Genomic DNA, 24,960 nt, shown 5'->3' with positions numbered 1-24,960 from the left:
CAGACGGTCACCCTAGAGGGGGTGGGGTCCACACATCTGCGGCCCCTTCCCAAGTTTTTAATTTTTCCCATCGTGGGCTTTTGGAGTTTTTTTCTTGCTCAGATATGAGTTTAGATCAGGGGATGTCGTTGACGTTTGTGAAGTCCTTTGAGGCAGTTGTGATAAATATCGATTGATTGAACTTTCCTAATATTTACCTCATTTTGACTCATTTAGATTGGACAAAATGCGTCTGCCAGACTTTTGACCGGAACAGCCCATGTTACCCCTGTTTTATCCAGTCTTCATTGGCTTCCAGTTAAATTCCGCATTGAATTTAAAAATTTTGTCCTGACATTCCATGTGTTGCATGGTGGAGCCCCTCAGTACTGCCCCGACTCTTAAGGGCGCAGCCTCGGTCTTCAGGCCGGTCTTCTAAAGATCCCGAAAACTTGTTATAAAACCCGTGGAGACCTGGCATTCCAGACTATAGCTTCCAGACTCTGGAACAATTTGCACCAGTCCCTTTGTGATGTTGAAACTTTTAAGAAACATTTGGAAAACTTCTCTTTTTAGTAAAACTTTTAGTTGATGCACGTTTTAACTATCATTTTTAATCCACTTTGTATCCTTTTTATGATGAACGATTCGGCTAACTCTTGCTAGCATGTGATTAACATTTGTTTGCTTACCTTGTGAAATGTTGTCTTCAATAGCTTGTTGTGCTACTTTTTTTCAAAGCTTGCTTGTTGACTTGAAGTCCAAGCAGGTTGTTAAACACTAGTTTGAGTCAATGCTATTAAAAAGCAACTGTTACTGTAAACTGCTTGATTGCTTAGCATTGTTTTTAGTTCTGAACTCATTTTCTTAATGTTCTCCCAGTCTGTTTATCACATTGTGCTGGTCCAAATAATACACCACAATAATAGACTGACGGCGTCCCTCCATTATTTCCTTTGTGACACCGACTTCTATTCTTGTCTGCCATCACAGGGAGAATTGTTTGTCTGCAGAATCATTGCTGCAGGAGGACGTCTGACCTCTGCCGTGTGCAACCAGAGACATGAGCGTTGTCAGGGACTTACATGGGATTGGGTTCAGGGGTGGCGGCGGCGGGGTGGTGGCCTCTCTCAGCGGCCCAGCCCATTTCACGGAGGATGCGCCACGGCCGCCGGTCCCCGGCGAGGAGGGCTCTGACGTGGACCCCCCGGTCCAGTCGGCGGTCACCCGTCCAGGCGGCCTATCTCAGACACTTGGCTTCCCCCTGTCATCGTTGTCCGCCAAGATGGGGGATTCCTCAAGCTACACGCCTTCCTCCTCTTCGGCGACCCCCCGTCGCCCCGACCTGGACTTGGGCTACGAACCAGAGGGCTCGGCCTCGCCCACTCCGCCTTACCTGAAGTGGGCCGAGTCCCTTCACTCGCTCCTGGACGACCAGGAAGGAATCCAGCTGTTTCGGAACTTCCTGTGCCAGGAAGGTTGTGCGGACCTCCTGGACTTCTGGTTCGCCTGCTCGGGGTTCCGTAAGACCAGCCAGGAGAAGCGGGCCAAGCTGGCCAAGGCCATCTATAGGAAGTACATTGTGGACGGAAGCGGGATCGTCTCCAGGCAGATCAAGCCGGCCACCAAGAGCTTCATCCGAGACTGCGTGGGGAAGCCGCATCCGGACCCCGCCATGTTTGAGCAGGTACGTTTACTTTTACATTGTAGCGCACACAATATCTCATTAGCCATGTGTATATAAGCAAAATTGATTTGATCTGATCCGAATTCGGATTAGAATGTTACTGTGTACGTGGACCCTGAAAAAAAAAGATCCAATTATGGCCTGCATTTTCATGCATCACACCTTAAATCAGAATACTTTATTTTGACATGCGCAGCACATACCTGAAACGGAAGTAGAAGACGAAGAAGCAGTGACCTCCGCTGTAAACAAACATGGCTCTGTGCATTTCTGCTTGTCCGACATTGTCACGTTATTTATTTATACATTTTTCCTTCTGTTCGCTACTTTTTGTTATACCTCTCTTTTTGAAACGCAGCTGTTCTGTGCCCTCCATGTTGGGATATGTGCCTGAGGCTGGCAGTTAGCACTTGGAGGAGCTGTTAGGTCATGAATAAAACGACTTAAGACGTCAACTGGATCCATTCCTTTTTTGTTACATCGAGACATGACAGTACTCCGTACTTTTGTTTTTGCTAGTTGCTGTTTGAAAGCAACAAACTAAACAGTACAGGTAAAAGCCAGTAAATTAGAATATTTTGAAAAACTTGATTTATTTCAGTAATTGCATTCAAAAGGTGTAACTTGTACATTATATTTATTCATTGCACACAGACTGATGCATTCAAATGTTTATTTCATTTAATTTTGATGATTTGAAGTGGCAACAAATGAAAATCCAAAATTCCGTGTGTCACAAAATTAGAATATTACTTAAGGCTAATACAAAAAAGGGATTTTTAGAAATGTTGGCCAACTGAAAAGTATGGAAATGACAAATATGAGCATGTACAATACTCAATACTTGGTTGGAGCTCCTTTTGCCTCAATTACTGCGTTAATGCGGCGTGGCATGGAGTCGATGAGTTTCTGGCACTGCTCAGGTGTTATGAGAGCCCAGGTTGCTCTGATAGTGGCCTTCAACTCTTCTGCGTTTTTGGGTGTGGCATTCTGCATCTTCCTTTTCACAATACCCCACAGATTTTCTATGGGGCTAAGGTCAGGGGAGTTGGCGGGCCAATTTAGAACAGAAATACCATGGTCCGTAAACCAGGCACGGGTAGATTTTGCGCTGTGTGCAGGCGCCAAGTCCTGTTGGAACTTGAAATCTCCATCTCCATAGAGCAGGTCAGCAGCAGGAAGCATGAAGTGCTCTAAAACTTGCTGGTAGACGGCTGCGTTGACCCTGGATCTCAGGAAACAGAGTGGACCGACACCAGCAGATGACATGGCACCCCAAACCATCACTGATGGTGGAAACTTTACACTAGACTTCAGGCAATCGAGGAAATCGAGGTCCCAGAGTCTGGAGGAAGACAGGAGAGGCACAGGATCCACGTTGCCTGAAGTCTAGTGTAAAGTTTCCACCATCAGTGATGGTTTGGGTTGCCATGTCATCTGCTGGTGTCGGTCCACTCTGTTTCCTGAGATCCAGGGTCAACGCAGCCGTCTACCAGCAAGTTTTAGAGCACTTCATGCTTCCTGCTGCTGACCTGCTCTATGGAGATGGAGATTTCAAGTTCCAACAGGACTTGGCGCCTGCACACAGCGCAAAATCTACCCGTGCCTGGTTTACGGACCATGGTATTTCTGTTCTAAATTGGCCCGCCAACTCCCCTGACCTTAGCCCCATAGAAAATCTGTGGGGTATTGTGAAAAGGAAGATGCAGAATGCCAGACCCAAAAACGCAGAAGAGTTGAAGGCCACTATCAGAGCAACCTGGGCTCTCATAACACCTGAGCAGTGCCAGAAACTCATCGACTCCATGCCACGCCGCATTAACGCAGTAATTGAGGCAAAAGGAGCTCCAACCAAGTATTGGGTATTGTACATGCTCATATTTGTCATTGTCATACTTTTCAGTTGGCCAACATTTCTAAAAATCCCTTTTTTGTATTAGCCTTAAGTAATATTCTAATTTTGTGACACACGGAATTTTGGATTTTCATTTGTTGCCACTTCAAATCATCAAAATTAAATGAAATAAACATTTGAATGCATCAGTCTGTGTGCAATGAATAAATATAATGTACAAGTTACACCTTTTGAATGCAATTACTGAAATAAATCAAGTTTTTCAAAATATTCTAATTTACTGGCTTTTACCTGTATATAACGCAACTTCTGTACATGTTGAATGGGGGGAGACAGCAGCAAGACAATCGCTTCATTCCGAGAGTGAGACTATTAAATTTAGTCCGCCCTGCACTACAGAAGTATAGCTGACATCAAACACATGCGCAGTTAGGATAATTTTGACCCGAACTTCGGAAGAATTGTTTTCATGCGCATCAGAATAAACCACCCGTGTCGTCGACCTGAATGAAATTGTGATCCGAACGTGTGTTATTGGGTCAGAATATTCCGAATGGCGTGTTTACATGAAGCATCTTTTGTTCCGGTTAGGTTTTTAATCCGATTAATTGTGTCCATGTGCACATAGCTACTGTTCCAAATTAGAAACAAGTTCTCCTTTTAGGAGAAATGCCAATAGACGTACCGTATTTTTCCGACTATAAGTCGCAGTTTTTTTCATAGTTTGGCCGGGCTCCAGTGCGACTTATATGTTTTTTTCTTTCTTTATTATGCATTTTCGGCAGGTGCGACTTATACTCCGGTGCGACCGTATTTTTCCGACTATAAGTCGCAGTTTTTTTCATAGTTTGGCCGGGCTCCAGTGCGACTTATATGTTTTTTTCTTTCTTTATTATGCATTTTCGGCAGGTGCGACTTATACTCCGGTGCGACTTATACTTCGAAAAATACGGTAATCTGTTTCAGGGTCAAATTGTCACTATCATAAAACCTTTAGAGCGTAAAAGTAAGTTCATCACTGTAAATGTTTGACATATGTCGCATCAAACATGTGATGAAACGATACAGCATATAGGGGTGTGACTTTTTGGGCGCCTAACGTTTCGATCCGATTCAGATTCTTGGGGTGACTATTCGATTCAGATTTGATTCCCAGATTTGATTCACGATTCTCGCAATCATCATTAATTTTATTCCTTTCATGAAAATGCATCTATACAAGCCACGTACAGTTGACCCTTTCATTGTTTTTTGTTTCTTATGCATTTCTATGATCAGAAATGAGCAGATGGAAGAATACTATTCTCATATTTATCTACCCCCTTTTTAACACAAATTATTTTAGATGACTTTATAACTGTTCCCTCCACCAACACCCGAACTCCAACATACTTTTTAATTTTCGTTTAAGCATTTTCACAATTACACGTCCAATCTGAATCATCAAAAATCAGTTTGATAGAATTCCAGTTGTCTCTTTTTGTAACTCTTTTTAAATTCAAAGATATTCTTGCAACTTTTTAAGTCTTTCTTTAGAGAATTCTGTGCTTTCACACCAACAACAGACAAGCACATTGTTTCAAATTTGTTCGCATTCTTGGATGTTTAAAATCATACGGCCTTCTGTGATTATCATCTTCAGACGTGAACACAAATAACTTTTTTAAGTCCTTCGGAAGAACTTTATTTCTAGCTTTGAACATCAATGCAACAGCAATGTGTTATTTGGTTTAATAGTTTTAATTAAACTTTTTCAACACAGATTACAGGTTAGAAAATATTATTCTCGTTGCATGAAGATGGCCTAAAAAGCATTTTTTTTAAATGTATTCTTATTTGGATTTTTGGAAATTAGGAACTGATTTAGAATCGGAATATATAAGAATCACAATTTGGATGTGAATACATTTTTGGTGCAAGCTTAATGAAAATGTCACGTCACGGTTATTGGGACCAAAATTATCAGGGTTATTTTTATTATCGCGGTATTGTTGACTTTCATTGTTGACTAAGTTATTTTTTAAACAACTAAAATAGACAGACTGTTATGTTAGAAAAGCCACTATTTTGCATGTTTTGTGTTTCTTTGATAGTGTCTTAGTATTTTATCTGTTTTAAGGGCCAAGCTTTTATTGTATTAAATCTTGGTTTGTGCTGTAGCACGTAGTTAAATTTAAATAAAAAGTGCGTAAGAAATGAAATCTGTTATTTATTATTTCTGGGGGACATTGTGGCGTCCTACTCTGTTCAGCGGTCCTTGAACGCACCACAAAAACAACTCGGTCCCATATTCTCGTAGATCGATCACTCTGTTCTAAGAGAGCACATCTTGTATGTTCAATGTGCACAATTGAAAATTTTAGTTACTCAGACAGTAAAGTGTTTATATAGTTTTTAAATTGGCATATATAGTTTCTTAATGAGGAAAGACATTGTCTCTTGTTTTCATGTTTGCATTTAAGCTAGCGAGCTGGCGCCTCTCATTCCGTGAGTTTAAGTGCAGTTATCAATTACGGTTTGTCCATTTTAATTTAAAATACTGATACTAACCTGTGACAGAGTGCATGAACTTGGTACTCGTCTCAACAGGTCTAATTCACGTCATTATGTTATTGGTTTGCTAGCATTTATAAGAGTACTGGTTTCATTTGTATCAGATAAATGTATTAATTTAACTGTTGCCAAGTGTGGTGGCAGCTCATCTTCAGAAATGTTTGGGACGGAGCCGCCAGGTATTTCCTGGTTTTGTGAGGTTGATGATGTCATCACAGACAACATCCGATCATACCAACTCACCGGGGGTAGTTTTACTATTTAGATTAATCTTAGGTTTGGTTCAGAGAGATATGAGGGTTAGATAGCAACTGTATCTTTGGGTTCCTTTTATTTTAACACTATGATGACACGCTATTGTAGGCTAACTGTTTGACGTGAAGAACTGTAAGAAAATCTATGGGCAACAGTAGCACATGCCAGGTGGTATGGGAAGTCATATAAAAGAGTGTGCGGGTGCAATTTTGTTGTGAACAATTTAGACGTGCTGATGCCAAAACACATGCTTTCCTTCCTTGATTTGAGTGAGTAGATTCTTTGCTTTGTACCTTTGATTGGTTTTACACGTGTTTAAGACATGCTTTGTCAATTAACACGCCACACTTCCAACAAACTGAAAGACTGTCTTCGTATCATTTGGCCTGCGGACACCACATTACAACATAACCGTTGGGAGTTTTATCATTAATCAGAATCAGAATAGTTTTTATTGCCATTGTTTGAGAACGGGTTCACAAACTAGGAATTTTTCTTGGTGCAATCGTGCAACATAAAACACATATAACACAGAATAGGTAATAAAATGAGCTGTAACTGAGCTATCAGATCTTGATATTACAATTATTATATGATATTATAATACAGTTTATCCATACACCCCTAGTTGAGGTACTTGGGATCCAAGTCTCAAAAGATGAGAGCTCATTTTCTGGCCTAATTTCCCTCTTCTTTTTTTACTCGTTATTGTGGATGATGCATTGTTGCTTTGCACATATTGTACTCAACAGCCAGGAAATAACTCATGTGCTCATTAATGATTTTGTAGTAAATTCAGTTTATGATTCTATGGCTGCCATCACTGAATTCCCTGTGTCCACTTGTGGCGTTAATCTTTGAGGATGCTCTCTCTGATCAAGTCATGAAACGATACAAAATTTAGGGGTGTGACTTTTTAGGCGCCTAACGTTTTGATTCAGAATGGATTCCCGATTCAACACGATTCTCGATTAAAAATGATTCCCGCAATATGTTATTTGGTTTAATAGTTTTAATCAGGTATCAGATTTAACCACGGCAAAAGCCGCGACCGCCATGTCATTTGCCGTAATGCCCTAAAAAATTGACCAACATTCGCAGTAAGAACATGCGGTGACCGCTCTTGACTTTTTACTTGTTAATGGAGGAGGGATGTAACTAGGGATGTCCCGATCCAGGTTTTTGCACTTCCGATCCGATACCAATGTTGTTTTTGCACTTCCGATCCGATACCGATACTGACCGATACCGATACTGACCGATACTGGCCTATCCGAGCATGTATTAAAGTTTAAAGTTATTTAGCCTACTTAGTTGTCAGAATCATGTTGAAAAGGGTTTTAGTACTCTTGATAACAACTAGCCAGCTGAATTAGGGGAGTTTGAATAATACACAATGGTTGGTAGCAAGAAACTGACCTGTTTATTCAAGGATAAACACAAAATAGACAAAATTATACATGACAAACAGAAATGCCATCATTGAACTAGGGCTGGGCGATATGGCCTTTTTTTAATATTGCGATATTTTAAGGCCATATTGCGATACACAATATATATCTCGATATTTTGCCTTAGCCTTGAATGAACACTTGATGCATATAATCACAGCAGTATGATGATTCTATGTGTTTTGATTGAGACTTTTATTAGTAGGTTGCACAGTGAAGTACATATTCCGTACAATTGACCACTAAATGGTAACACCCGAATAAGTTTTTCAACTTGTTTAAGACGGGGTCCACTTAAATTGATTCATCCATCCATCCAATTTCTACCGCTTATTCCCATCGGGGTTGCGGGGGGCGCTGGAGCCTATCTCAGCTACAATCGATTCATGATACAGATATATACTATCAGATATATACTATCATCATAATACAGTCATCACACAAGATAATCACATTGAATTATTTACATTATTTATAATCCAGGGTGTGGAGGGGGGCGCCGGATGTAAGTGTCAAAAAGACAGCCAAAAGAGTTTGATATGAGAATAAATCTAAAGTTAAAATATAGGGTAGAAATGCACCCATTTGCAGGAAATGCAGTCTTGATTTTCAAAATGTTCTTTCAAGGCTTGCATGTCTACATTAAAAATTTCTTCTTCATACTGCATTAATATATGCTACTTTTAAACTTTCATGCAGAGAAGGAAATCACAACTAAAAAAATCACTAATATTTTCATACGGTGTTGATGTGGAACTTTTTGCCATTTTGATAGTGTGGAGTCTGGACGTGTGGCACCGAATGGAGATAAGCGTCTCGACAGACGTCACAATATTTGAACAATGATGACGAAAACTGTTGTCTCTGTCGTGTCCGTGTGTCGAAAATTGTTAAGCGCTTATTTTTTTATTTGATTTTGTGCGTGGCATAGATTTGCCGTGCGCAGAGGACGCTTGAGCAGGCGCGCACCTTAGCGGCTGCGCTAGCATCACAGCTAACGTTAGCCATGCCGCTACCTCGCTCTCTGCTGGGAGAGGACGATACGTATGTGACGTATGACGTGACAGTATGTGACGTGTGTAAGAAGGTGCGCTCGCTGTCTGTGAGGGAGACACAGGAAAGAGTGAGAAGAGCCTGTCGTGTAATGCCAGCAGCTAAAAGCAATTGCGTGAGAATTTTGGATGTGTTGAAGGTGGGCTGGAAAATGCGGAACGGAAATTACGGAGCAGCAAAAAAGTGGAATGTATTATTTAAATAGGTGCGTTGGAAAACACGGACCGGAGTTTTTTTTTTTAAACTGGATCTGGATCGGCATTTTCCCATGCCTTGCCGATACGCAATTTTTGGCAAATATCGGCAGCCGATCCGATCTTAATATCGGATCGGGACATCCCTAGATATAACAGTAAATGTTATAATGATAATTCGCGATAAAATTCCAGACGGTTAGTAATACGTCTAATTTTTTAATTACAGAAACCCCGTCATTTATGCGCACTAGCATCGTTTGGCTTGATAATCATGGCGGACCAACGACACAGCCTTTGCTCGGGAGATTTCCCCTCGGAGTAAACAGAGCCAAGCACTTGGTTTAATGTCATTTTCCCTCGCTTCCCGGCATGCGGTTAAGAACGCATTGCTGTGTTTAGATGGAGACAGGTGTGGACAATATTGGAGACAGACGCACTTGTCCCCACACTAAAAGTATACAGCGAAGGAGAAAACTATTTGATGTTACTCTTATTTTGTCAATACAGCGTCCATCAGCTGCTGTGACTGAGAGTTAATGATGAGAGGAAACATGCAGCAGGCGATGTGTCGTGAACGTTGTCGCAAAGTCTTTAGTTTGTTTACTGGGATGATCACTTGTCCTTTATTTAACTGCAAACTGTATCAGTGTTTAAATAACATCAATACTAGCTCAAATGTTTTGTCATCTCATCGAATTAAATTAAGGCTGGGAAGATTGTGTATTCGATGTGAGAGCTCTTTATTTTTGTTGGCCAAACTGTTGTACTAAACCAGGAGAGAAGAACACAGCTTTTTTATTAAGACTTCATCTTCATTTGCCAAAGTACTTTGTGTTTTATATTGATATCAAAAAATAAATACAAGGTTTTTTTTTTACATTACTTGTTTTTTTTCATGTCACAAAGATATTACTTAAAAAAACATTCATGTGACACAGCATTTTGTTAATGTGTTATTGTGTATAGTTAATTCCTATATGACATATTTCTGCTGAAACTCTTAATGGATCTGTCCCAACACATCATCTACATGTACATATAAATGTGTATAACTTAAAAACTTTTTTTTTTTTTTTAAATACCTCCCTCTATCAAAATGTAAAAATAGAGATCAAGGCATCATGAAATGACAAAAAGCTGACACGTTTATAATAATAATGAATAAAAAAAACTGTAATATATATATATATATGTATGTATATATATAATATATGCATGCATGCTTTGGAGCCCCTGCTTCGAAATAAAATAAGCCCTCCTTTAAGGCAACACTTGCCTTGACATTAAAAAGTTTAAATTTGAGGCCTGTTTATTTAAACTTTTTTAAAACAGATTACAGGTCTGTCTTGCTTGACAGGGGTTTGTATTTTTTCGAGTGTTGTTCTTGAAAATGGAGTGGTTCATTTCCCGATAGTGCGACTAAAGGCGTATCCCAGCTGTCATGTTGAGCAAATCAAAGCAAGATTCTCTGCAGGAATGCAGCTTGAACTGATGTGGTTTTGGACTGCTGAACGTTTGCATTGTTTTATAATACTCTTTGGCAGACATCTCAATGTTTTGTTGTGGTTGCCCTTTGTTCAACATGAGTCATGCCGCTTTTTGAACTATGATCATTTAGAGGTTTTTATATTTTATACATTTTTACATAAATTGTGTTTTCTGACTACGGTCAAGCCTAAAGTTGTCTACAACATCACACAGCAAACACACATGTATGTACGTACACACTACTACTACGAGAGAATAATGAACAACAAATCAAGGATTGAAGTGACAAGTTTGCAATCTCACAATACCCCATTAGTGGATAAGGAGACTACAGCCATCAAAGCACATTTAATCTCTTTATTAACCAGCGCTAACAAAATACAGTGAAATGATTCAACAGAGCTGCTGTCACTGCCATACAAATTGCTGCTGCTAAGCTAAGAAACACAGCTGAGCTAATGCTGCTCTTTCTGAGCGCGCTCTCGGTGCTGTCACAGTCACTTGGCAACAAGCACTGCCTTTTAAAGGCGCACACACATACTGTTCTGTCATGAAACGTCTCAACCGCATTATGCCAGATATTATTTATTTTTTTCAAGTAATGCATTAATTACTCTATCTAGTAATTACATTTATTAAAGAGTTATCCAGTTAGTAATTCAATTACTTTTTTGGGGGGAACGTAACGAGTACCTTTTAAAAAATATTTACTTTTTAAAAGTAATTTGCGGAATATTGCGGAGGTCAGCCATTATAGCTCATGTGTAGCTCAGTCAGATGCTAAACAGCTGTAATTCCGTCTATTATGATATCAGATCGTCAACGAAATAAGTAGTCATTAATGCTTAAAGTATATCTCAAAGCATTAAAAAAACTCAATTGGCAGTGTTTCTGCACCAAAAGTTACCGATTGTAACGTTAGTGGGGAAAAGTATAAGTGAATATGGGAGTTCCGAAGTAAAAGGTTTTAAAATAAGCGTATCTGAGTAAAGTTGTATAAACATTAAGAATTAACCGGTAGCACCAAATCTACTTATGGCAGTCCAAATGTTTCAACATACATTAACAGATAAAAGCTTGGGAAACACAAATTTTCTCTGCCAAACACTACTTATTTGGATCAAATTCAAATGTAAATAGAAATGCACTATAAATATCAGACTGATAAATATCAGACCGAAATGAGGAATTAGGACATCATACATAAAGAATATCTCAGATTTTTTTTAAATATTCCAATTAGGCAGGATTACCTGTACTGTGCTGTGGGTTTGGGTGAGCAAATCCAGCACTCATTTTTTCCTACATCAGGCAGCTTCTTTACTGTTTCAGAGGAAGACATTTTGTGTGCTATCTGCGCCAAATGTTCTGCAAACATTGTATGAGAAATGGGGGTAAAAATCCCGCTTCAACATAGGGCTGGGCCATATGGCTAAAAACTGTATCACTGTAAGTACTGTATTTTTTCATAGTTTAGGTGCGATTTATACTCTGGAGCGACTTATGTGTGAAATTATTAACACATTACCGTAAAATATCAAATAATATTGCAACTTTTGTGGATGTCATTGGATGGATCGACAAAGCATGGGCTTCAGTGACAACCGAAACCATCCTGTCCGGATTCAGAAAGGCTGGAATAATTGGAACTGCAACTGACGATGACTTTGACGTAAGCGACGTACCGATAGAAGAGGAAGCAGCACATTGTCTACCTTTGGTGTTGGCAGAGTTGTTTAGAAGCGACACAGAGGAAGAAGATTTCATGGGATTTAGCGATTAGGAGTGACAGATTGTTTGGTAAACGTATAGCATGTTCTATATGTTATAGTTATTTGAATGACTCTTACCATAATATGTTACGTTAACATACCAGGCACGTTCTCAGTTGGTTATTTATGCCTCATATAACGTACACTTATTCAGCCTGTTGTTCACTATTCTTTATTTATTTTAAATTGCCTTTCAAATGTCTATTCTAGGTGTTGGATTTTATCTAATAAATTTGGATTTGCAAATTTACAGCACTCCTCATTAGTTTTTCTTCTCACTCTGTGCTAGAATCAACGGCGAGACAACAAGATGGTGCAACCAAACTAGTTGATACTGTTACCTGATTGGCTGTTAGCGTGTCACATCCACTTTTCAGTGATCACTTCCTGCGTTGCGTTGCATGAACAAAGGCGTTGTTCATGCAACCAACCTTTCTTTGCAACTTATGGTTTCTTCTACCATAAAAGAAAAATAAATATTGAACGCTTTGTCTAACACATTTTTTTATATTGAGTACTGTATTTTTCGGACTATAAGTCGCTCCGGAGTATATGTCGCACCGGCCGAAAATGCACAATAAAGAAGAAAAAAAACATATATACGTCGCACTAGAGTATAAGTCGCATTTTTGTGGGAAATTTATTTGATAAAATCCAACACCAAGAATAGACATTTGAAAGGCAATTTAAAATAAATAAAGAATAGTGAACAACAGGCTTAATAAGTGTACGTTATATGAGGCATAAATAACCAACTGAGAATGTGCCTGGTATGTTAACGCAACACATCATGGCAAGAGTCATTCAAATAACTATAACATATAGAACATGCTAAAGGTTTACCAAACAATCTGTCACTCCCGATCGCTAAATCCCATGAAATCTTCCTCCACGGTGTCGCTCCTGGTATGCGCCGCTAGCGTCCATTCTTTCTGCTGCTCGATCGACGTTTTCTGGTGCATATTTCACTACGTCCAGCTTGTAATCTGCAGTATATGATTTCCTTTTCGGTGCCATTTTAGTTCAGTCCTTCTCAGTTTTTATAAGTTACCGCCAATGTTGCTGTGATCTATTTTAATAGCTCCGGCAGTAGCGTATAGCATATAGCAGTTAGCATTCCAAAACCCACAATGCACTTCTGCCATGACCCGCCCCCGCCGAATTCTTATTGGTTGGCGTGTGAGTGACGATTGCTGTTGTGTGTGTGACGATTGTGGACATTTTCTTCGTCGCTCACGTGAATGAGCTAAATAATATTATTTGATATTTTACGGTAATATGTTAATAATTTCACACATAAGTCGTTCCAGAGTATACGTCGCACCCACGACCAAACTATGAAAAAAACCTCGACTAATAGTCCAAAAAATACGGTACGTGTTTGTCGCAATATATATATTGATATTGTTTAATCGCCCAGCCTTGATTACAGTATATAACATTTCTCAAGATCTGTTCAGTCTCAAAATTTTACGTGACGTGACTGTGGTGTGTGTCACAGGCCCAGACGGAAATCCAGGCTATGATGGAGGAGAACACCTACCCTCTGTTCCTCAAGTCGGACCTGTACCTGGAATACACGCGGTCAGGAGGGGAGAGCCCCAAGCTCAACCCTAGCGACCAGAGCCCATCGTCCGGTCCTGCTAAGCCCCTCCCTGGCTGCTTACCCACCCTGACCGAAGACGAGGAGTGGAGGTAAGAGTTATTTCGTCCTCTGACGTCCTATCCCCGAAGATTGTATCAATGCTGTGCTCAAGTCTCCTAATGTGTCTGCTTTTAGGTGCGGAGGCAGTGCGATGGAAGCGGAGGAAGAGAAAGAAGAGTGTGGAGACACACCGGCTGGAAGGCTGACCCAAAGCCTGCTGATGAAGACGGTACCGCAGAGAACGTCGACTGGCAGGAGGCGGCAGGACAGCAGGGAGTACAGGTGGGATGCAAAATCATTGCGATTATTTTGTTCAGCAAGACACCAACTGGTTAAACTCCGTGAGTCGTCAAGATGTCTAAAAAATGTTTGTCTCGGAATCATCCACTGTCAGACCTTGGAGAGAGCCGGTGAACCCGTACTACGCCAACGTGGGCTACGCCCGCGCCCCCGCCACCAGTGCCAACGACAGTGAGCAGCAGAGCATGTCTAGCGACGCCGACACACTGTCGCTGACCGACAGCAGCGTGTAAGTCAGCATTCACATTTCTCAACAACTTTATCACTGTTTGCTCGCTCCTTGATTGTTGGATTTTCGTCCTTGTGTGCGCAGAGATGGTATTCCTCCTTACAGATATCGGAAGCAGCATCGCAAGGAGATGCATGAAAGTGCCAAAGCTAACGGACGTGTGCCCCTACCTCATATACCTGTGAGTTCTACACGCTAGGGCTGGGCGATATATCGAATATACTCGATATATCGCGGGTTTGTCTCTGTGCGATATAGAAAATGACTATATCGTGATATTCGAGTATACGTTCTCACGCAGTTGCTTTTAGCTGCGGGCATTACACTGCAGGCTCTTCTCGCTCTTTGTTGTCTCTGCTTCTCACAGAGACATAAAACAAGCGCACCTTCTTACATACGTCACATACGTATACGCCCTCGCGGAGCAGAGAGGTAGCGGCATGGGTAACGTTAGCTGTGGTGCGAGTGGTAATACGAGAGAAAGAAGGTGCGAATCTGGTAACAAATGAAGGAAGAATTAATTCCCAAGAAAAACAGCAGGGGGTCCATCGTCTGGCGGTGGTTTGGCTTCAAGCGGGAATGTGTCGAACAGACAAGTAATATGTCAAGTGTGGGGCAAAAGCGTTGCTACAAAAAGTAGCATTACTGCTAATATGCAGCATCATTTGAAAAGTCACCCGCTAGAGAATGAAGAGTGCTTGAAACTCAGCATGTCAACATCTCCATTCGGTGCCACACCAACAAAATGCCCAATTAACCATTTCCACATCAACACCGTATGAAAAAAATAGTCAACAACAGAAGGAGATAACGTCCGCAGGAACCTACCACATAGCAAAGGACATACACTATTTGATTTCCTATTATGCAGCTCATTTTTATTTGACAGTTATCGAAATATCTTGTGTGACATCATGCACAAAAGTGCACTTTATTTGTTTTAAACTATTGTAGTGGCGTTCTGTACAAAAAGTGCACTTTAATTTAATGTTGTTTTTTTATGTCGTCTTAGTGACGACATGCACAAAAGTGCACTTATAGCTTGTTTTAAAATGTCTCTGACAATCTTGCACTTTCTGTTTTGAAATTAAATTAATGTTTGTGCCACTGCTTAATAACTGTTTAATAAATACACTTTTGACTTAGTTGTGGTTTCCCTCTCTGCATGAAAGTTTAAAATGAGCATATATTAATGCAGTATGAAGAAGATTGTTTTAATGTAGACACATAGAATCATCATACTGCTGTGATTATATGCATCAAGTGTTCATTCAAGGCTAAGGCAAAATATTGAGATATATATCGTGTATCGCGATATGGCCTACAAATATAGAGATATTAAAAAAAGACCATATCACCCAGCCCTAGCACACGCCGTGTTTGGTATCCCAAATAGTTTCAACGAGCTAACGCAATTTGTCCTTGCGTGTGCCATGCAGCGCACGTATCGCATGCCAAAGGACATCCACGTAGAGCCTGAGAGGTTTGCAGCGGACCTCATCAGGAAGCTGGAGATGGTTCTCAGAGAAAGGGAGGCCGAGGAGCGACTGGAAGAGAGGCTGAAGCGAGTACGACTGGTGAGTGTGAGACCAGCTGGAGGCAACATGGCCGTACCAACTTAATTGGTACGGTGCCACAAAGTACCAGATTGGGTACCCATTTGCACCTTTGCAAGTTTTCACCAGCGATGTTGTTGCTAGGGGCCGTGCTGACATGCTCCCGAAAAACACGTGATGGCGTCACTGACTATTGCCGACGACAAATTGTATCGCGACAATGTCGACGAATTGTTGTATCCCATGTGACTTCCTGTTTTCTCCCCCCTAACAGGAAGAGGAGGGCGACGACGCCGACGTCTCCGTCATCACCTCAATGTCTTCCCACAGCATACCACTTCCCCTCCCGTCGTCGTTCCCCCCTCTCTACGGCGCTCACTACTCTGAGAACACTGCCAACACGGGAGCCGTTGCCACGTACGGCGGCCTGGTCGCCATGGAGGATTCCCTCGACGACGACCCGGAGTCCATCCTGGACGAGCACGTGCAGCGGGTGATGAAAACGCCGGGGTGCCAGTCACCGGGGGCAACCAACAGCGGCACCTTAGGAGTGTGCGGCCGGCAGACGCCTCCCAAGACGTCGCGGTCGCCAGACGGCGGAGTCGGTCCGCCTCACTACCCGCCTCACCGAGGGGGAGGTCACAGTCTGCCTGCTTCTGGGGTCAAAGGTAAGATATTACAAGGTGCCTGTTTTAATTTTCTCCAGAAGTAATAATTCTAATATTCAGGGGTGTAACGGTACACAAAAATTTGGGTTCGGTACGTACCTCGGTTTAGAGGTCACGGTTCGGTTCATTTTCGGTACAGTAAGAAAACAACAAAATATAAATTTTTGGTTATTTATTTACCAAATTTGCAAAATCTTCCACCAAAAATATTTTTCTTAGTGGAATATTTGATGTGAATTAATCGGAACCTTGGATAGGTTAATAATTCATAATAACATTGATTTTGATTCAATATTATGTTTTGAGCAATGACAGTTTGAAAGAAAAAAAAAACAGCTTTGTTTTATTAGTCAACATTGCAACTTTTTGTAAATTACATTTAACCTTTAAGCTTTTTTATTTCACTTTTGTTATGTTTTTGTTTATTTTTTTAATAGTATTTTTAGAATGTGCCGTGGGCCTTTAAAACATTAGCTGTGGGCCGCTAATGGCCTCCGGGGCACACTTTTGACACCTCTGCTGTAGATAATAAAAAATTAAATCTATGGATAAAAAGCAGAGTCTGGCGACGCATGCGCGTTTATCATAACTATCTCGCTCTCTCCGTCTCTGCCCTTCCCTCATGAATGCTGCTGCGCGCACAATTTGTTATGTTTTTAACCCCTTCTTAACCCTGAACGTACATTGAAAATACACGCAACCCTAACTCAAAACGCCAGACATTTGAGGCATTTAAGAAACTCCGCCCTGACAGCTCCGCAAAAGAGGACATGTCCGGTGAAAAGAGGACGTATGCTCAGTCTATCGTAGCCCGTTAGCTGCTAGCATGCCGTGTGTTGTGCCTCGGTGTGCATTGTTTACACAACGTGCGTTACGCTACTTAATATGTCCGTGTGGAAACTTGTTCGGTACACCTCCGAACCGAACCGGAACCCCCGTACCGAAACGGTTCAATACAAATACACGTACCGTTACACCCCTACTAATATTACATAGCAACCTTAATTTATGAATTGAATTGGTTCTTGTTCCGCTGTACTTGTATATAGCGGTACAGACAATGCTTCAAGTATCATTTTATTAATTGTCATGAAAGTGTGAATTTATCTTGCTACCAATGTTGTCTCAGGTATCCATCACCACAAGCAGCTGTACCACCACAGAGGAAGAGAAGGCCAGGAGGAGACGGGCTCCAGGTCGCAGCCCAACTTCATTTGGAATGGAGAGCCAGCTAGTCAGTACGCAGCGAGAAGTCGAAATTACGCCGACGGGGCCGGAGCCAGCATCCTGGATGGAATGGGTTACTGGTAGGCCATAGAAGCCGTGTGCTCTTTACCCCCCCCTCGCCAGAAACCTTTGTGTGACGCTAATGCTTTCCTGTTTGCTTTGCAGTAGTAAAGGGAGCACGCTGTCACGACGTGGCAAAAAGCCATTGGAGACGTCGGGCAAGGGCGACGAGGGCGGGCGTGGCGTGGATACCCAGGTACCTCTAGATGACTTGGAGAGGAACCAGAAGATCCTCCAGTGGATGATGGAGGGCGACAGGCAGAGAAAAAGCTCACATGGGTAAGTATTAGAGATGTCCGATAATATCGGACTTCCGATATTATCGGCCGATAAATGCTTTAAAATGTAATATCGGAAATTATCGGTATCGGTTTCAAAAAGTAAAATTTATGACGTTTTAAAACGCCGCTGTACAGAGTGATACACGGACGTAGGGAGAAGTACAGAGCAGTTGCGTCTCCCAGTCATGCTTGCCAACCCTCCCGATTTTCCCGGGAGACTCCCAAATTTCAGTGCCCCTGCCGAAAATCTCCCGGGGCAACCATTCTCCCGAATTTCTCCCGATTTCCACCCAGACAACAATATTGGGGGCGTGCCTTAAAGGCACTGTTTTTGCGTGCCGGCCCAATCACATAATATCTACGGCTTTTCACACAAGTGAATGCATTCATTCTTGGTCAACAGCCATACAGGTCACACTGAGGGTGGCCGTATAAACAACTTTAACACTGTTACAAATATGCGCCACACTGTGAACCCACACCAAACAAGAATGACAAACACATTTCGGGAGAACATCCGCACCGTAACACAACAGAATAAATACCCAGAACCCCTTACAGCACTAACTCTTCTGGGACGCTACAATATACATCACAACAAAATTAGGCATAATAATGTGTTAATTCCACGACTGTATGTATCGTATCGGTTGATATCGGAATCGGTAATTAAGAGTTGAACAATATCGGATATCGGCAAACAAGCCATTATCGGACATCTCTAGTACGTATTGCAAAAATATTTCTAGAAAGATGCTGAATGGTCATCCATTGGAATAAAATAAAACACCACACTTGAAATAAAGTTCTTTACTATAAAGTATCACTACGAAAAAAATAATATAATGCTTGCAGACATGGTACCTGTAAATCTAAAGATAATCTTTGGAAGAAAAAAAGAGGTAAATTAGGGCAACCCTAATTTATGTTTGATGAAAAAAAATACCCCTTCCACCCTCTTTGTGGGGTCTTCCAAAATGTAGATCCGATACAATATGAGCATGAATCATTCATACATACATGTGGTGTTATGGATTATTTGTAAAATTACTCAGAACAATGTTAGGTATGATAAGCACCAACCCATTTATCAACAACCGTCTAGAATGTGCTTAGGCTTTCTTAAGTAGAAGTGAAGTGGTAATTGTTTTTTGTCGACACCTAGTGACCACAAACATTAAGTAAATTAAGCTCATGACGCAGTAAGTTGACTGATACGGACACGCTCGTTACTGAATACTTTGTAATATGCTACTGCCTTGGAGACTTTGTATGTGTAAGTAATATGCAACTATAATGATTTCATATTTGTTTATTTTGACAAATGTGCTGTTTTAGACTGCAATAATGTTCAATTAAGTAAGGACACGTATTACATGTCTAGCTTGTGTGCTATTGTGTGCTTAGCTGTTGTGTAGCTGCTAGTTCCTAGGAGCCTCTAACCTACCATGTTTACCTTTTGTAAATAACTTGACTAAAATAGAAGAAAGGACCAACCTTGTGTGTTTATTGGAGGACATTTAGATGTTAACTGACTGTCCAGCTTAGCACAAATGAACACGCTGCAGGAGCGCTTTTAGACGTAAGACAAAATGGTCCCGATACTTTTTGCTGTGCTGTGCTCGGATTGAACGTTAATATCAGTATTGGATTGGCAAACCATTGATTAATAACAGTTTTTTTTATTACCTAGCACTTCCAAGAGTGACCGTTCTTTCCCCTCCGCCCTTGTAGTGGTAGCACCAGCAGCTCCAGGCGGACGGGAGCCAGCAGCGAGGCGCCGCGTCCCACTTCTGTGGAGCGACCCGGCGCCGTCCATCCGTGGGTCTCGGCCCAGCTGCGCAACAACCCTTCCTCAGCGTCACCCGCCATCGCTCCACACTCGGCGGCGGCAGCGCAGGTGCAGCCCTTGCACCCTTTCATCCAGGACCCCGCCATGCCCCCCAACCCGGCACCCAACCCCCTCACCCAGCTGGAGGAGACTCGACGCAGGCTGGAGGAAGAGCGAAGGAGGGCGGCGCTTCAGCAGGCTAAGCCAAGGTGGGCCTCAAGGTGGCGCTGTTATGCCTCTTGGCTTCATTCGAACATATTGCTGATTAATCAAATTTTTAATTTGATTTGGTTTATCGCTTCTCGCGATCATAAAAAATATAACAAAAAAAAATTCCCTAGTGTTTGACGGTGAAACAGATGAGTGAGCGAATTAGTGAAAATAAGAAGTTTGGGATCTCATCATGTTTGTTACTTTTGATTTGACACAGCTATGCCTAATCAGCAATCTCTAAACTTAACAAAAAAAGGAGGGCATTTTTACATTTACGTAACCGTGGATGAAATCATATAATTAGCCAATAAAACGGAATCAGGTGGGAGGGTGGGGGGGTAGCGGGGGGTGTATATTGTAGCGTCCCGGAAGAGTTAGTGCTGCAAGGGGTTCTGGGTATTTGTTCTGTTGTGTTTATGTTGTGTTACGATGCGGATGTTCTCCCGAAATGTGTTTGTCATTCTTGTTTGGTGTGGGTTCACAGTGTGGCGCATATTTGTAACAGTTAAAGTTGTTTATACAGCCAACCTCAGTGTGACCTGTATGGCTGTTGACCAAGTATGCATGGCATTCACTTATGTGTGTGTAAAAGCCGCATATATTATGTAACTGGGCCGGCACGCTGTTTGTATGGAGGAAAGCGGACGTGACGACAGGTTGGAGACGACGCTAAAGGCAGTGCCTTTAAGGCACGCCCCCAATAATGTTGTCCGAGTGGAAATCGGGAGAAATCCGGGAGAATGTTTGCCCCGGGAAATTTTCGGGAGGGGCACTGAAATTCGGGAGTCTCCCGGGAAAATCGGGAGGTTGAAACCGATACCGATAATTTCCGATATTAAATTTTAAAGAGTTATTGGCCGATAATATCGGCAGGCCGATATTCATTTTTCTTATTTTTTTTCATTCATTTATTTATTTCAGGCAATGACATAAAAAAGTACAAAGTTGACAACACATAATAATGTAAATTAATATAGTGCAAAAGGTAATGTATAGTATGATATTATCGGACATCTCTAATTAATATCAATCAAAGCAATTGTGACTATTTTTGCCATCATTTTTTTTTTGTCCCCTGAAGGCACAAGTCTGGAAAGCGGCAAGTGTGTGAGAACATGACGGTCGCCTACTACTTCTGTGGCGAACCGATCCCCTACCGGACCTCTGTCAAGGGCCGCGTGGTGACTTTGGGCCAGTTTAAGGAGCTGCTGACCAAAAAGGGCCACTACAGGTGAGGTGAAAGGTCACGGGGGGGATGCACAAACAAACGGGAATACCTCAACGCCTCGCCTGCCTCCCCGCCCGCAGGTTTTACTTCAAGAAAGTCAGCGACGAGTTTGACTGCGGCGTGGTGTTCGAGGAGGTCCGAGACGACGACGCCATACTGCCCATCTTCGAGGAGAAGATCATCGGCAAGGTGGAGAAGGTGGACTGAAGCGGCGGCGAAAGTGCGGCGACCGTTGCCACGCGGAGTACGTTTGCAGATGAAGAAAAAGCAAAGAAAGTGGGATGAATGGAAGGAGCAGCGTGTGTAGGATGTTTGGATCAAAGACAGGCCGGAAGATCACGTCTTATCTTGCTTTCATTGCGGACCTTTCAAACCTCCTGTCTGTCCACTCTGACGCCGCCATGGAGGGAAAGGGGCGGAGCTAAAGTCTTCCACTTGTTCTCCGGAGGAGACCGCGACCATGCTGCTACACGACCACAGGATCTCTTCAGTCGGTGCTCAGAGACACTTAGACCACCCCCCTCCTTCCCGTCTCCGTTCCTCACCAGCTTGCCATGAGATTACGAGGACGGATGATGAAAAGGAAGCTGGTCCTCTCGGAGAAACGGAGTCCTGTGACGTCACGTTGCCATCTCTCCAATTCAACAGTTCTCTACACAAGGTGTTTACCAAAGCTACTCTTTTATTTTGACGGGACAAGTATGCTTCTGACACGGCAGGTACTATGACTTATTCATGTGGTATTATTATGACTATTGTTCATTTTCCATATCAGGATCTCTTTGTTCGTCTTACCCAACAAACTTCCTCCCGTCTTTTTATTCTTACACACTCGCCAGCCAGCCAACGCTTGGCAATGTGACGCCCGCTGATATTTATCTGCCTGAACTAGCCAAAGAACACGACCACGCGTCCCCCCCCGTCCCATATTTGAGTACCGTACCACAGACCACAACGAGGAATGTTGTTCAAATCCACACACTTGTTGTGGTTTTTCTCTTCATTTTGAGCGTTTTAACCAGGACGTGGAGAAAACAAAAGTCCTTCTCTTTATCGGGAAGCCACATGGCAGCGAGTCGCATGAAAAGAAATGAATGCCAGCTAGTGGACGGACTGTGAAAGCTAAACCATCAAATAAAAAGTCATCACACTAAATTATCCGTTATGCTTAAATTAACGATTTATTTTAGTACTAATTTATTCAAAAAAATGTGTATACAAAAAAAGCACATTTTAACATTTGGAGATGCATGCTTTGTTGCAGGGGTGTCCAAACTTTTTTCCACTGCGGGCTGCACACTGAAAAGAAAGCATGCGGGGGCCATTTTAATATTTTTAATTTTCAATAACAATGCAATATTGTGACCCATTTAAAGGTCCCGGGGACCCCAAAGGGTCTCAGTCATTAAAGTGTTAAAAATAAGTCATGTATATATTAGGGCTGTCAAAAAAATGGATTCTCGTATTAATCGCGATTCTTATTTGTAACGATTCTTAATCGATGAAAAACATTTTTTTTTTTAAATAAAATAAAATTCTCCCCAAAAATCAGTCCTGTCCAACCACTTTATTAAATGTTTGGGTAGACTTTTATTAAACAAAACCAGTTTTCGTTTAAGGTATATAGAAATGTATATGAGCTGTTTATATATTTTATGGAGGAATGTAGTTAATCATAGAACTGGCACCCAATGTTATGAAAGTATTGACTTTGAATCGAATCGTTGCCCCTAAGAATCAAATCTAATCGTGTGGTGCCCAAAAATTTACAACCCTATTCTATAAATATATATACATATATTTTTATTTTTTATTTTAACACTTAAATATCTAGAGATGAACTTAAGATATATCCGTTGACATAAAGTTTAAACTATTTTTATGTGTCATGCCCTCTTTGTCAAAACCCAACCCTAATAGGAAAAACAAAGTATGCAATATTAGCCCCCCAAAAATGTTCAAAGTGGAATATTTGATGTGAAATAATTGGAGCATAAATAGAAAAATAATTCATAACAATATTGATTGATTGAAACTTTTATTAGTAGATTGCACAGTACAGTACATATTCCGTACAATTGACCACTAAATGGTAACACCCGAATAAGTTTTTCAACTTGTTTAAGTCGGGGTACACGTATATTGCTTTTGGTTTATTATTTTTGGAACAATGACATTTTTAAGAATAAAACGGACTAAAGGTCCCGGGGATCCAAAGTGTCAAAAATAAGACATATAAATATAATTTTTATTTTCAATGCTGACATCGCTAGAACAAAATTCAGATGTTTTTGTCGATTATAACTTTTTATTTATTGAGCAATGACAGTTTCAAAGTAAAGAACATGGCAGCTTTGTGTTATTAGAGCCAATATTGCAACATTTTCTCTTTACGTTTCACCTGTTTGCTCTTTTATTCCACTTTTTAATGTTTGTTTTGTAACGCTTTTAAAATGGCCAATGCACTTTGGACACCCCTGCTTTAGCCTGACAGCGACGTTTTATTCTTCTTCATACAGCAAACTCGCCCAGGCTGGATCGGCAGCGCCTCTGCTGGTTGCAGCCATGAATTGCGCTCAAAATCCTTTATTTTTTTTATTTTATTTTTTTTATTCTGTCATTTCGAGTTCGTTAACAGAGCGATATGTTTTTTAAGAAGTGAGTTTTATCGCTAAGTTGTGCCAACTCGAGGAATATTGGTAACATTTGCAAAATATTACCTAAATGGTCAATTCCCAGTCGTCCCATCGTAATCTGAATGCCAAGTGGTCTGTTGGGACGTGAATGTAACTTTCGCCAGCACGGAGGAGTGTGTGTGTGTGTGCGTGAGTGTGCGCGCGATAAGGTTTCATGTTAAACTGTTGGCAGTTGAATGTGCTTCTCCAACCAGGAAGTGGACCTCTGGTGACTTCTTATTTTTTGTCCTGGGGAGGGAAACAAACGGAACCCAAACTGACTTTCAAACCCATCCTTGGATATGACACTTTTTAAACTGATTTGTTTATATATAAAAAAAATAATAACTTCAATAATCACCAAGCATGTTCTTTGTAAGGAATGTTTTCCAGATGTCCATGTTGATGTATTGTTTGTCTGCAAACTGCAACATGTTGTGTTGTCAGTTTGTGTAAAACACAGTGCCTTTTTATCTTAGCTTTTTTTCCCCTCTTTTCTTTATCGTGTTGTTTATTTTCCCCCTCACTTAGGCCTATTGTAATTATTATATATATTTTTTAGCTTCCAGACATGCTCGGTCACCTCCTCCTCGTCGTCGCCTGATGACGGTCTGCTGTAAATATGTACATTTATCATTTCATACACACGCCTTTCTCACCCGCGCCGCACATCCACGGTGTCACTGATGTGCTGCTTCCACTTGTACATTTCTTTGCAAAAGGTACTTCATAATAAAGATGATGGATAAACAACTGC

At 41.4% G+C, this 24,960-nt stretch overlaps 1 protein-coding gene across 1 annotated transcript in view; it reads left to right on the top strand.

Annotated features, from left to right (window-relative positions):
* Window positions 1–23,746, top strand: part of LOC133621790 (axin-1-like) — a 29,256-nt gene extending 5,510 nt beyond the window's left edge. Inside the window, exons 2-13 of the mRNA XM_061984151.1 lie at window positions 973–1,666; window positions 13,792–13,985; window positions 14,071–14,217; window positions 14,330–14,464; window positions 14,549–14,645; window positions 15,904–16,041; window positions 16,295–16,688; window positions 17,818–17,995; window positions 18,081–18,254; window positions 19,991–20,296; window positions 21,382–21,531; window positions 21,609–23,746. Coding sequence (XP_061840135.1) covers window positions 1,043–1,666; window positions 13,792–13,985; window positions 14,071–14,217; window positions 14,330–14,464; window positions 14,549–14,645; window positions 15,904–16,041; window positions 16,295–16,688; window positions 17,818–17,995; window positions 18,081–18,254; window positions 19,991–20,296; window positions 21,382–21,531; window positions 21,609–21,735 — 2,664 coding nt within the window. The 5' untranslated portion in view covers window positions 973–1,042 and the 3' untranslated portion in view covers window positions 21,736–23,746. The remainder of the gene's footprint in view (window positions 1–972; window positions 1,667–13,791; window positions 13,986–14,070; window positions 14,218–14,329; window positions 14,465–14,548; window positions 14,646–15,903; window positions 16,042–16,294; window positions 16,689–17,817; window positions 17,996–18,080; window positions 18,255–19,990; window positions 20,297–21,381; window positions 21,532–21,608) is intronic.
* The last annotated feature ends 1,214 nt before the right edge of the window (window positions 23,747–24,960 follow it).

The sequence above is a fragment of the Nerophis lumbriciformis genome, linkage group LG25 (genome assembly GCF_033978685.3).
Source record: "Nerophis lumbriciformis linkage group LG25, RoL_Nlum_v2.1, whole genome shotgun sequence".
Lineage (NCBI taxonomy): Eukaryota > Metazoa > Chordata > Actinopteri > Syngnathiformes > Syngnathidae > Nerophis > Nerophis lumbriciformis.
Note: the sequence above shows the minus strand (reverse complement) of the source record. Positions and strands in the feature narration are given on the sequence as shown.